General features: G+C 36.5%; 1 protein-coding gene across 2 annotated transcripts in view; it reads left to right on the plus strand.

Moving 5' to 3' along the window:
- SULF2 (sulfatase 2) overlaps positions 1 to 14983 on the plus strand; it is a 56022-nt gene that overhangs the window by 10279 nt on the left and 30760 nt on the right. For both annotated transcript variants that reach the window (XM_009998675.1, XM_009998676.1), the window contains exons 3-5: positions 6436 to 6587; positions 9299 to 9468; positions 14045 to 14195. In XM_009998675.1, coding sequence (XP_009996977.1) covers positions 6436 to 6587; positions 9299 to 9468; positions 14045 to 14195 — 473 coding nt within the window. The remainder of the gene's footprint in view (positions 1 to 6435; positions 6588 to 9298; positions 9469 to 14044; positions 14196 to 14983) is intronic.

Consider the following 14983-nt stretch of genomic DNA (forward strand, 5'->3'; position numbering starts at 1 on the left):
GTGATGAGAGAAGGGTAAATCAAAAAGTTATTCTTTGGTGACCGTGATATATAAAAGAGGGGAGTGATACTAAAATATTTTGTTGTTGTGGTGATTTTAATGCTGGGAAAAATTTTGTGGAAGATCTGAATGCTGAGGTCTGGCCACAAAGGAGTACGAACAGACCAAGTAGCTAGGGTGAGCTGCTGCCTCCTGTGCTGCCCAGCATTGGAAATGATGCTGTTGTGGTACATTAGGTTGGTCTTGTCTTGAATTTTAAGATTGGTAATATGAGGATTGCTGTTCCTAGTTTGGGGGTTTTTTCCCTTTAACTTTCTAAGAGTTTGTGTGAGGTGGATGTTCAGAAAGATATTTATGCCTTACAATGCTAGTTCCGGTTCAGTTTTTGTAAGCTGTGCCATAGGCATTAGTGGAAGGGGGCTTTGGCCCCCAGTACACTGACAATTTTCTCACCTGAGAAGGGTAAGCAAGACTTGATTGACCATCAGCATTCTTCTGTTTGATGCCTTGTTGACTATTTCAAAATATTTGGTTTGAGCCCTTTTGTTTTATTTGGCTTTATCTTCTCCCCTTCAGCCAATTCCCCTGATTCATTAAATAGATCTTGGCACTGATCCTTGGCCACAACTGAGGAATGTGCAATGCAAATTCAGGAAGAGGAACAAAGGTGTCATAAAGATTACTGTGCATTGCCTTTGTCCTGCTAGATATCAGACTAGTCCCCTGGCATAACAAGAAGGCCTGTAGGCTGTTCTAACTGCAGTGATTACTAGTCACTGAACAACACTGTTTTTACAACTATTATGTTTCATTAATTGTAATTATACTTTTTATTCTAGTTACAGAGAAGAGCTGTGTATGTAAAGGCTGTTGCCTTTGGTACTACTTATTCTTTTTGTGTCCCTGAGATGGTGGATGGAACATGTGATCTTTAAGAAAATTTTGTGCTATCAGTGTACTATTATATATTAGAAAAAAATTGGGCCATCATGTGCAATATACTAAAATAAAATGTCTGTGTGTGTACTTCTCTCCTTGTTCTAACTGATTCAATACTTCAATGAATTAATCGTTTCAAGGACTGTTACAGACCTACAAAAGAAAAGATGGCAAAAAAATGCTAAGGAAGACTGAGTTCCAAGTACATTCTAAAACTGATAGAACTAAAGGGATCTGAGAACAAAATATGGTCTTAATTCCCTCTTTTCTTCCTTAAAAATACTTTAACATTGAGGAATTTTACATATATTTTATGTAACCCATCAGGTTTACTGCAGTTCCTGGGGTATTAATACTAAACACTGTATCTAGCCAGTTATTTTGATACTTAAAGAGCTGATGTCTCTTGAAAAAGCTTTCCCATGGAACCAAATTTAATACTAAATGCAGGATTTTGTCTCAGAACCCCGATACCTATGCTGTAAATCCATTAATTTCATTGGGTTTATTCCATTGTGTTGTATATTTGACCATGATGTGAGTGCAAAGCTAGCTTGACCTTTGGGCTTACTGATTGTTGCATGTGTACTTAGCCATGCTGAGAATGATTTCTCATCTGCTTTCCTCTGATTGTGTCTTAGAGGACAAAATGTACTGAAAGTAATTTTTGCTAGATTTATAGTAGAAATAAGATCAGAAATGATCAATCCAAAATGAAGGGGTTGCTCAGATTAGCAAATTCAACTTTGAGCTGGGTAAAACTAATATCAGATACGGAAGTGAAAGATTTTAGAGGGGTAAACAAATCCTTGTGAGTAACTAAGACTTGCAACTCAAAACCTAAGTTAATATTTAGAAAGTTGGCTCTTGAAATATGACAGAAAAACAGTGCTTTAAATACATCTTTGAAGTACTTAATGCACAACATTCACTTTTAAATGTGGAGAATTAATAGCCTGAAACACAAGTTTAACTTCACAGTCATGGTGGTAAGTACAGTTTAATGGGTGGATACAGCTAAGTAGCATGAAGGATATGAAGAGCAGACTGGCTGGGGGGACGTGTGGTATAAATACTGAGTCCGGGAGTTAAAAGCTGAATTGTATTTTTTTTTTTAGCTTCATTATTTATTATGAGATTATGAATATTTACAAGTGTATTCCAAAATTCTAAAATCTTCTATATTCAGCTGAAGATGGGCCTCATGTCACCTCGTCCATCATGGGATCACAGGCTAATTCAAGTTGGAAGGGACATCAGGAGGTCTGTTTTCTACCACCTCCTGAAAGCCTGCACCAGGCTATGTTGCTGAGGGCTTTATCCAGTCATCTTGAAAAACACCAAGGATTACAATTGCACAGTCTTTGTGAAAAAGTTTTATATCCAGGCTGAACCTCACTTGTTTCAGTCTGTCCTGTTTTTTATTTCCCACCATGCATCACCATGAAGAACCTGGCTTTGTCTTTTTAATAATCTCCTCACAGGTGAAAAGGTTATTGACTCCCCCTGAAGTCTGGCTAACATTGCTCTGTGGAGTAGATTTTTCCAGTGCATAGCCTTACTTGACTTTACATATAGGAAGAGCATTATCTTTCACTCTTTCTCAAGGGAATGTAACATGTCACTGTCACGAAGTTATTACCAGTACTCCCCTCATACATTCCTTTCTTGATTTTCTTCTTGCTTTATTTAAAATGAACATAAATGATATTACTGTACTGCTAAACTGGATTTTAGTGTAATGGATAAGTGATCTGGGCAAGTAATTAACAAAACTGTGTTTAAATAGAGGACTAACTACGGTCCGAATCAGAGCTGCCAAATCCAAGAAGCTGAATGAAAGTCTGAAATTCTGTGTCTGAATCTGATCTGGCAGTTTTGTACTGATGAATCTCTGTTGACTTTCACTGCATTCTGTGTTTCTAGTGTGAGAACTGAAAAAGGTCTGTTAAATCCAACTCCCAGCATTGGGCAGCCCTATGGAATAAATAGGGATGAATGATCCCCTGATGATTCTATTGATGTATCCTGAATTATCTTCATTTTCAATTTCTGCAAAATTTGGTCAATATCCTTTATTAGATTCATTTTAGTTGTGTTAAGTATTTTTAGGTTGGTATCAGGAAAAGAATTAGTGTTTTTAAAAAGTAAAAAAAAAACAAACCCTGATGAACTTATAGTTTGATAGATGATACAGATGGATGGTAGAACTAGCTTGAATGTTTTCCTTTGTGATAAATGATACCTTGATGTCTCTTCTTTTGATTGTACTTTAACACTGCATTTGACAATGTGCTAGATCTGCTTTTTAAGCAATGAGCTGAGGCCTTGATATGTCTGTGGGTTGCTACGTTCAGAGCAGACCTTTGTATTAATTGACAGCACAGGGAAAATTCTTTTGTGTGCAATTTTTTTTCCTTTCAGGAAGGGTTTAAAGAACAAAACCTGTAGTAAAAATTTCACTCTATAGCAAAGAATTTTCCAGGTGCTTATCATCTAAGGGCAAGAATTGCAGAAAAGAACCTTAGAAGGTTATGAACCCCCACGGAAGTGGTAATAGTGTACAAAGGACTCAGTTCTTACATATCCTGTTTTATGTGCTTAGGAGAAACTACATTGTATAGTACTTAAGGCAAAGGAAAATGACCTTCTAAATGCATTTATTAGAAACAATCACTTGAATGATTTTTAGCGATCATTTCAGAGACTGGGTATAGGAACATGGATGAGCATATCAAGCAGCAGCCTCTGCAAATGTTTATTAATGAAATCTTGGAGCAGTTTGAAATTTGATGTACCAAAGGCATGTGTGCTCCAGTAGCAGCTGTCTCTGGTAGTGAACTAATCTGATGAGGGGAAAGATAGTGTTAGAATCTTTACAATCCAAAATCAAAATCTTCCACTAACATAAAGAAAAAGCTTTATTGTGACCCAATATGTTGTACTACAGGGGAATGACGTTTAAAAAATTTTCAATAACAAGCCTTTACACAGCTGAGAAAGAGGGCGAAAAGAAAAAGATGTGAAAGATGTCAAACAGCAGAGAAAATTATTTAAAGCACTTTTGACATCCATGAAAGATTATAAAGACATCCTGAATGTACAATGGGAGGTATGCAAAAGGTGCTGGAGGGAACTTCCGCTAGGCTTTCCTTTAATGCCTCTGCAGAATAACAATGAACTAATTCTTTACAAATGCCTTTTTCCTGAATTCTTCAGCTGGCTCAGCCAAAGGTTTTAGGAAGAGATTGGTTTCCGTGAGCAGAAATGCCAAATATATCTCTGCTTGGATATGATAATAATTGAATGGGGGACAAAAGGCTTTGCAGTGCCTTGTGCATAACTGCTGCTGTAGGACAGTGGTCAATGTTTCAATCCTGTGTTTTTTGTTATTAGGACAAGAAAAAAATGTACACCTGTGTTGTTTTATTGCCTGTAACTGCTGCCAGTTGCTGTTCTCATTCTTTAAAAATTGGAAGTAGTTCATTAAGCAAAATAATTTGAAAAGTGTAAATAGTGTATAAATACAGTCCCTGAGTAATGTGATAGTTTTCATCTACACCGGAGTAGATTTTACATTGCTCCTTGCTGCTAGTTTATGTTGCTTGGATAAAGAAGATGACATGAGGTAGTTTAGGATAATGAAACAAAATTTTTTTTCCAGCATCCTTACCAGTCACTCCCACCTTGAGCATAAGTGGCTTATTTGTAAAATAGCATAACACGTTACCTGCTTTGGCAAAATATTTAAGGAATGTATTGTTTCCCAATAGATGTGCCTTCCTAGTCTGCTATGATGTAGATCTTAATTTTGCCAGCACTTTATCTCTTTCAAACCCTTTGAATGTTCTCAAACATTCACTTTCTCTTGGCTCATCTTACACATTAAATGAATAAATTTAAATCTGCTGAGGAGATTGATTCAAAATATGCTTTTGCATTCTGTCTAAACACTTTGAGTTGGATCTTATGGATATTCAGTGCACAATGTACTTATTGCAAATGTGTTTAATTCAATTTCACAATATTAGTATATTGCTAATAACATGTTTCCTGTTGTTTTTAGAACATAAAAACCACTTTCAGATAATGGTATGGAGCTTGCTCACATAGTGTTTCTTGTATCATATGTTTCTCACTGTGTCTGCCTTTTGGACAGATATTCAGCCTATCACAAATAGACATAATTCCATGTACTTCTTTGAGGCTGGCCCTTTTTTCACTAGCTGAAAACCTGTTCTGTTCTATCCATAGTATTGCTTCTTGCAGTTTCAGATGCTTCTAGGATGCAAGCTTAAAAAAAAAGTCTTTAAGAGCCTGGGAACTTTGAATTATGTGCTCAAATCCCATAGATTATGAGATGAGGTTTAATGTAAGTCTATGAACACAATCTTAGATTTTCTTTTGTCCTTATAGAAGCACAGATGTTCACTGGTAGATGGTCAGTGAGGTGCTCCAGACACTGTTCCTCTGGATTGAAAATATTTGTAATGAAAAGTGGGACAAGTGTAAGTCGCTATGGTAATGCTAACTTGAATTGCAAGACCATAAAAAAATTGAGATCTGAGCTCTGATCACAGAAAGACAGATGCTGAATTGCAGTGCAGAGTGCAGACCTAAGTCTTGCAGTATCATTTATCCTGTAATTGCATAGTGATGATATATAACATATAAACAAATACTGAAAAATATGTTTCTTCATTAATTTTTTTTTACTGGAATAGTGTGAAAGCATAATTGAAAGAGAATTTATGATCTCTATAGAATTCTCTATAGAGAATTTGTGTTCTTCTCATAGAAATCTAATGCTTTTCATTTTCTTTAACTGTTTTCTGGAAAATAATTTGTGTTCATACACTTGTTAACCACACTGCTCTGTGAACCACATAGGCATAGCTCTTCTGGGAGGATGGCCTCAGTGCCTGCCCTGTGTTCTGTAAGAATCCTTGTACTCATTCTGCACTTGTTCTGCTAAAGAGGCTGCTTCTTCATTTCTTCTATGCAGCAAGTTTAAAATCTCATCATATTTAAGGTCCTCATTTATCATCACTTCTTCCAAGTCAGCCTCCTATTAGTGACTTCACTGCTTCTGCCAGTTCCTTAGGTGGAGATGGCTTAAGTGGGTGTAACCAAAATGAAAAATGTAGCTAAATTGGGTGATTCATAGCAGCATGAGATAATATAGCAACTGGTACTATTTTAAGCTTTCTGTATTTTGTTCATCTGACTCTGAATGTGTCAGGCACTAAAGAAAATAAAATTGTAATTGTGGTCTAGTTTCTCTAGTAAATAGGTTGCAAATCAAAAGATCTGCATTATGGAGTTCTGAAATAATGAAATATGGGCAAACTTAAACTCAGATCTTACCTTAAAGGTGTCAGAATAAAGGAAGCAAAGCTCCTCTCAGAAGAGACAGAAAGAATATGGTTAAAGAGGGTGTCTTTGAAGTGTTTCTGTTATGCTTTCTTACTATGCTTCTACTTTCTGTACCCTTAGCTTTCTTTGGAAAGTACCTTAATGAATACAATGGCTCCTATGTGCCTCCTGGTTGGAAAGAATGGGTTGGATTACTTAAAAACTCTCGATTTTACAACTACACCCTCTGTAGAAATGGTGTGAAGGAGAAGCATGGATATGACTACTCCAGGGTAGGTCCTGTTTTGATTTATTATTTTTTTTAACATTTGGGCATGACTGAAAGGAGCTGTGCTTTATGGTTTCAGTCTAACTAAAGAATTATTTTTGCACTTGAAAGCTGCTACGTGTAACATTAGCTACAACCCAATAGGTGTTGTGTTTGGACTTTTTGTTATCTTCTATTCCAGGAGGGTCGTGTTACTGAAAACATTGTTAGCAGCAATGGCAACAAACAAAATGTTCTGAGACTGTATTATGAACTGAAGATGTGGAAATGGATTAAAATGCTGCATGATAACTATTTCTGTGCTTTGTACTTTAATTATTGTGTGCTAAGGCTGATTGTCATCTATTTCCCTGGTGTAGAGCTGATTCCAGTGGAGTTACACAAGCATAAATGAGATAAGAATCCAGTTCCCTCCAGCTAGACCCATCTTTTTGTGTTAGTTTAAGGAACATGTTTCATAGCCACAATGTGATGGAGAATTCATATCTTGGTATATCTTATGATAATTCTGAATGAGTGGAGAAATTAACTATTAAATTTATATCTCCGTGCATTGTTATAGGCACATATGTTTTCTAATATCCTTGCAAGGATGATATACTGTTGCCAAACTTAGTAGCATGCTTTATAATCACTGTCAAATGCAATATGTTTTTTCCTCATCTAGCACGTTTCAGCTCAGTTACCTGTTTGCAGTAAGGAATATCTTTTATTTCAGCCAAATGTATTGCCTTTCCAAAGGAACTAGCTCTTGTGAATTCCTAAAATGGTCTGAATTGTCTCTGAAGTATGATGATAAATAAATTAATGCATAAACTGTTGTAGTTTAAATAGTGTAAACTTAAAGTTGACTCACCCTGGAGTGATCCTAATTTGTAAGGTGTATTTGCTTAACAGGGACTTGGTTTGCTTTCTCTTACTAAGCACAAATCCTGCCTCCATATTTGTGTTTTATTAGCATTGTGTTCACACTCAGGTTTTCCTTTAAAAGGCTGATGTCTGTGTGATTTCCCCCTTCCCCTCTCCTGTTTGCCATTTTTAATTGAATGTACTTTGTGTTGAAAGATGAAACTTGACAGGCTTCAAGGGTTTCCTTTTCTATCACCAGCTGCTAAGGAAGGGGTAACTGATGTACATAATTATTTCTCTTTTATTTCCCTTCTGATCTCTGAAGAATGAGAGAGCCAATGTTTACAGCCATGTACCCAAAATTCGATGATGAATGTGTATCTTATATGGAACAATGTCAGGCACTGTTCCCCCTTGTACCAAGCAGCCAACAGGGAACTTTATGTTCCAATATCCTCAGATCTGTTTTGTGTACAATATGCAGTACTTGAAAATGCTTAGGTTTTCATTTGGTTTAGTTTTCTCTTACCAAGTTTAACAAATGAAAAAAAGTCTGATGAAAATACAAATGTTTTTATAATCTTTATATTCTTGCATAATATACCACTGTGGTGATAAACAGATGTTAGTGTTCAAAGCAACAGCACTTCTTGATGTTCAGCTGGGGTTCAAATTAAGAAAGAGAAGCCGAAATACCAGACTGCTTCCCTTTCTTTCCTCCCATTTTTGTTGCTGGAAACCTAATTTTCCAGCAATGAACAATATAATCAGATTATTTTTAGCTGTATCTACTTGACATAATTAATGTTAATTATGTGCCAGTGGAAAACTAGAAAAAGACATTACATATTCTGTCCTCCAAAGCAACTGCTAAGCACTTACCCTCTGAAGATCAGATCTTTGCAAATTCTTTCATATATTTGAACAAGATATATTCTACTCTGATTTTTCTTTTGCAGTTTCTGTCAGCTTTTTTTTTTATGAATTTTTGCTTTTGTATGCATTTGCACAGTCTAAAACCTCTACAATCTGGAGCTTTTAAAAAAAGATATCAGTTCAGCTGTGTTTTGGTCTGGCTTATTGTACCTTCTTCCTTTCCCTGCATATGATTAGGAATGAAGGTCCTTCAGTAAACTTTGATGAAATTATGCCTATTGACATCTGCATTTGTGAGTGAAAAATATATCAATAACAGTGATAATTATGGCAGTTTCATAATAGACATGCCTCTTGTTGGGACCAATGTTGTGAAGTTATAAATGGGAGAATTTGCCAGGCTTGTTGTGGGATACATGAGAAATAACTTGGGAGAAGTATATACAGTCAATGAAAAAGACCTCCTTTGAGGAATGATAAGCTGAGTTCTTAGATCAAGGACACTGGTAGAGTTAAAGAGGAGCAAGTGTCAGAACCATGGACAAAAAGCTGTACCTAAAAAGAAGGTGCAATCCCCCCACATTATACTTATTCAGTTGACCAAATGCAGACATTATGTTTGATTTTGCATTCATCTGTGATGTGACTCTTCGTTTTTTAAGGGTGCAGATTCATATCCTACATATGTTTTAGGGATATTTGCAGCATTTCCTGTGATGCACCCTAAAAAAACATAGCTTGCCATTTAAAATACTGTCTTCAATCAGTATACCTCCAGCACGTATCAGAAGAGGGATGATACTTCTTAGAAAATAGAAAGATAGTCCATATCTTCCAAAGGAAATTTTCTAAGTTATCAGCAATTTATTTGATAGAATTTGATAGAATTTTCCTGTTTCATATGGTACCTCATACCTCCTCTTATCATCTCACCCCCCAACTTGAAATTATTTTTCAAGTATCTCATTGTACTTTTACTTCTGCTTGCAGGATTATCTAACTGATCTGATTACCAATGACAGTATTACCTTCTTCAGAATCTCCAAGAAGATGTATCCTCACAGGCCTGTACTGATGGTTATAAGCCATGCTGCTCCTCACGGCCCTGAAGATTCAGCCCCTCAGTACTCACATCTCTTTCCTAATGCCTCGCAACACATGTAAGGAAAAATAAAACCCTTTCATTTCCAGGTTCAGGAGTATAGAAGTCTGGGATACCTCTGGGAGAACAATGTTTGCTTTATAATACCCTTGCCATAAGTTTTTCACAAATACATAAGAGTTTTGAGATATTTGTTTTCTAACTCTTCAGACTAGTGCAAGTATCTTGAGAATGGCTACTGCATCTTGAACTCAGAATTGCAGCTCACTGAGATAAATGGAAAAATTGACTGTTGAATCCATTGAATAGTGAATTCATTGGACTTTTTTTACAAGCTATTTGGGAGCATTGCTTTATTTTGAGCAGGGCATCAAAATCTGGTTCTTGGGTTCTCTACAGGGGAAGAAACTTCATCTCCCTGTCCTTATGTATAAACTCTATCATTTTATGACTTACAAAAAATCACATAGTATGCAATGCTTACTACTTCTATTTCATATATGGAAAGAAAAGTACAGGCCTGCAGCACCAAATTAGGCAGACTATTTCTGAATAAGCTGGTATGTCACTACATAACACAGTGCAATATTTTGAAGGGGTCCCAAAAGCAATATCACACAGTTTCTGAGTTAACATGTTCATAATCTCTGTGATGAGATGGTTCTTGTTTATAGCACAGAGATATTTTACAAGAACAGCTCTGTAATGCTCTGTTACAGGCATCTCCTCTCATGCTGATAAAATGAATGGTTCTTCCAAATCACCTTTTGGTACAACTGAAAACGCTCCAGTATTTTCCAATTACTGTCTTCATGCCTTCGTTGATGTTCAACATTTTTAACTTTATTCTTCTGTGCCCTTTTTTTGCATATTTTTTTTTTTTAAGGGGAATTCTGTTTTATTTTGGATTTGTGAAGGAACTGGGAACTGATGGAAGTAACCAACTGGTAGCCAGAGATGCTCAGGACTAGTACAAAGTCCAGTGAAATCCATCTGAGCTTCTTAACTTTATTTTAAATAGAGTCTGGGAGCAAAAGCTTTCTTTGTTCTATTGTCTAAGAATTGTGTAACTTAGAATTATATATTTCATTATTTCATGCTGTACTGCCAAAGAGAATCTGTGTCCTGGATCTAAAGCAATGCAGTATTTCATGTTTGTTTGCCATCTTATGCTCATTTATTTTCTTTGAAATGAAAATTACAGAAATGCCAAATAAGCAACTTCTCATAGCTTATACCCAGTATTGACCTTAGTCTTATTAGAAGCTCCTTTGGATGGCATTCATATCTCAGAGATTATAATAATTTATCCAGCAACATTCTGTAGCAATTTAATTGTGCTAGGAGAAGCATTTGAGGAAGGCCAGCAATGAAAAATATAAACTAGATCTATTTTTCCCTTGCTCATAGTTTAATTTTTCACACAAACTAGGTTTATCTTCCTGATTATAAAGTAGTTATACAAAACTATTCTTCATTGTAGGTGACTTTTCTTGTAATGTTAACAGTTAACACAGAAAGCATCACTTTCTGGAAACAAGTTCTGTTTGTAAAGAAATAAGGTATGTTAGTAGATTAAGGAACTGTTTTTCTTTTGGATATGGACATAAAATAGGATTTTTTGTACATCTTGTGCAAAGAAACTGCAAATCTTGTCCTAAACAGTTTTTCCAGCACTACATAATAAGGATCTGTAAGAGTTTTCACTGGCCTGTGTTTGAGATTAAATGTAAAAAGGTAGAATGTGCATAATTCTCTCAGTGTATTTACAAATTAGTTCTATGCTTTCCATTTTTTCCCTTGTTCCCACATTCCAAGGAATTCCTCAGTGACGGAAAAATCTGTCAGTGGTTAAAGGGGTCAGTCCTCACTGTTGTTGACAGGTGGATAGAGAAGGATCAGAAGACAGAGCACTTATGCTGAATGACCCTAAGCTATGAGCAATGCCTTGAACAAAGCCTTGGCTAGTCCTGGGATCAGAAGGCCAGACACCATGTGGCAGGTCCCTGTACCTCTCCTTGTGGCAGGCCTGGCAGAGTCTGCAGGTGGATTCTTGAGCTGTATCCATAAGACAAAGTGAAGGGGTGACTGTAACACTCACACTGTCTGACATACTGCACTAGGAGCATTGCTAATAATAGCTCTAAGTTAATGGAATGGATTTTAGCATATATTGACTATCAGAGTACTGCTTTGGCAACTCTGGTAGTTACTTCTGTTGCTAATTTCTGGTGTTGTTCTCTTGCTTCTATTATTACATATATTAGCTTGTATGACCATTCCACCCATTGTCTCTCCATCTTGTTCTGTAATGCTTCTTTTCTTGTGCATCTGCAGTCTTTTCTTGTTTGAAAATTAATCACATCAAGCAGCATTAACATAGCAAATCCCTAGGCTGCATGGCTGGTTTTCTTTTTGTCCTGCCCATACCAGTAGCTGCAGCAAATGCAACAGCTGGGCAGTGTAACAGTGATCAGAAATGTTATTTCTATAGAGGGTACATTTCACCACCCCTCTTTTTCAAGGTCAAAAGCAACCAGACTAGGACTTACATTCTGAATACATTGAAAAGGTTATATTGACCAACTTCTAGGAATGCTATATTTGTATATTTTCCCCATAAGACAGACAAATCTGTTAAGTGTGAGAGGGTTACATTTGTAGTAATCAAAGAAAATCACAGGCTTTGGTTGGATTAAACAGTGGGAGGTTTCAGATCAGCCAGGAAATCACAAAGTAAGCTGAAAAGGAGTTTGCCAAGCATTTTTGATTCATTCTGGGCATCACATAGCAACAGTTTCCATAACTGTCAGCATTTTCAAAGGAGCAATGTCATTATTTCAGCCACAATAACATTCTGAAATTCAAGAGGCTATTAACAATACAGAGAGAATAAACACCAGCCCTTTCCTCCCTATATGAAGAAACTTCCATTTGCTGCCTACACACATTTTTGGATAGCATCTAACAGAGGCTTTCAGCAAAAAACATTTCACTGTCAGATTATTAATTTCATAGGTATATTAAAACTCTTAAGACTACCTGTCATACTCAAAGATACATTTGATACATGGTTTTTCAAGAACTTTCAACTTCTATTACTGTTGTTTATCGTAGTAACTTACCCTGCTTCTCTGTTGCCTACACAAAAACAACAGTAGGTATTTGCCAAATTTATCAGGAGAATGTGTGTTGGGAAGAATAAAATAACTGAATATCTGTGGTTTTTTTCCTGTGTTAGCGTCACCCTCTTTGCTTACATATTTGTATAGACTGAGCTTACTGCTGCAAATGAAAAAAAGGAAGTCTCAACAAATCACTTAGGAAAAGTGATTTGAGACTCCACAGGTGATGTGTTTGAGCCAGGATATGTAGAAATTGACAAAAGGGGTTCTCAAATCTTAAGCAATAACAATTGTTTTAGGAGTAGATTTAGTAGATAATAATAGTCTTTCTTGGAAATAAAAGCTATCATACAGTTTTATAGTGAGTTGGTGATGCAGAGAGTCAGCATTGTAATGATATACCAAAAAAAAATTTTTTTTTGTTTAGATCCAGCTAGCTTAGAGCAATGTAATAATGCACAGAAAAGCAACCTCTGGAGTTGTCAACAATATAAAATTATGGACAATCAGAGATAGAAGGATAGTGAGACACTGGAATAGGTTGCCCAGGGAGGTTGCAGATGCCCTTTCCCTGGAAGTGTTCAAGGCCAGGTTGGACAGGGCTCTGAACTACCTGGTCTAGTGAAAGGTGTCCCTGACCGTGCAAGGGGGTTGGAAGTAGGTGATCTCTAAGGTCCCTTCTAACCCAAACCATTCTATGATTCTGTGATGATATGATACTTCTCATCACTTTACCGGTGTCACAGGATAATGAGAATTTGGAATGGCTTTGCAATTCCAGGAAGACATTGAATCCAGCTCTTGGGATTTTGCAGGGACTTAATTATAAGTTTCTGATGATCACAAAGGAGTTGGTGGCTGGAAAGTGTCTGCAAAATACAGTCCTATTTCCCCTCACCCCTGCTTTTCTTGGCAGGTCTTTAAAATCCGGCAATGTATCCACTTCTGCTTGCCATGCGCTCACATGCAGTTTGATACCACCAGGTAGGGTGCCTGTGCTCCTCTGGGTACACAAGTGTGAAAGTATTCAAATAGCCAGTCATTCTGATTTCAAAAAAGCTGTTAAAGAACATGGTAGAACCTTTTTAGCAAGTTCTGTAGTTGTTGTTAAACAGCTTGCACAGTCCATACTATTTGGTACTAATGTGGGCAGAGTGAAAGCAAAGCAATTACATGAGTGGGAATTCTATGGTATCATCCAGGTCATACTTTTGAAGTTAGACTTCTCAGGCTAGTAACTTGACCTGAAAATGAATCTGTCAGTCTGAAGACACTGAAAATACAATATATAGTTACTCTTTTAATAGATTTTATTCCCCACAAAGTTGGTTTTATTCTCCTATCTTTCATAAAGAACATAAAGCCAAGACTTCTCCAAAGTAAAAGTAATATTTTCTTGTGCACCTCAGAGAGTAAAGTCATATAGTGTTGATCAAATAGACATTATTGGTGTACTCTACTATGGATTTTCTACACTGCTAAACCATTCTGTTTTTCTCTGTTCCTTAGCACTCCCAGTTATAACTATGCTCCAAACCCAGACAAGCACTGGATAATGAGGTATACTGGTCCCATGAAACCTATCCACATGGAGTTCACTAACATGCTGCAGAGAAAGCGCCTTCAAACGCTCATGTCTGTGGACGACTCTATGGAGATGGTAAGATGAATAGTCACTCTCTTTTTTGGCTGAACAGGTGCTTGTTTCTTCAGCTAAGCTCCAAGCTGTGTTGTAAATGAAGATAAGGGGGAAGGTAGGAGGACTACATTAGTTTTTTAATAGTGTATAGTCCTTCCACCTGTGATGATTTTGTCTCTATTCAATGTATAAGGCTCCCCATCTCCTAAAGACAAGTTTGGAAATAACTACCCAACTGTAAGCCTAATTTGATCCCTGTAACATTGATTGTCTGAGAGAAAAACAACAAAAGGTCATGCTACAGGAGTCCTAACTGGAAAAATCTCGTGGTAAACCAGGCCCAGGATGTTAAATGTTAGAAGTAAATAAATATATACATAGGTTTTTTATGGTGGTTTGTTTTTGTGTTTTGTGAGGTGTTTTTTTGTTGTTGTTTTTTTATGGTGGTTTGTTTTTAATTAAATCTGTGTTATGAAACAGTGAAATCTCTTCATGCAAGCTTGTGTCTTGAACAGAAATGTCTGAATTAGGTAAAAGCTACTCTGAAAACAAATGGGTTTCTAGTCAATAAGGCAGTTTTAAAGGTGCTGCAATTAACTGCTTATTTCTTGGCATTCATATTCAAAAAACGTAGAACATAAAAGGAGTCCTGTAAGGCAAAAATGAGGTGATCAGGATGATATTGCATCAGCTTGTTAGTTATGTCCTATAATTACTGATTCAGGCAAGTATGATCTCTACTTCATATTAATGGACCTGTTTAGATGGATCAGATACCAGCATTAGGGAAGTCTGGTTATTGTACCACA

Source organism: Chaetura pelagica, unplaced genomic scaffold (genome assembly GCF_000747805.2).
Source record: "Chaetura pelagica isolate M959 unplaced genomic scaffold, ChaPel_1.0 scaffold275, whole genome shotgun sequence".
Taxonomy (NCBI): Eukaryota; Metazoa; Chordata; class Aves; order Apodiformes; family Apodidae; genus Chaetura; species Chaetura pelagica.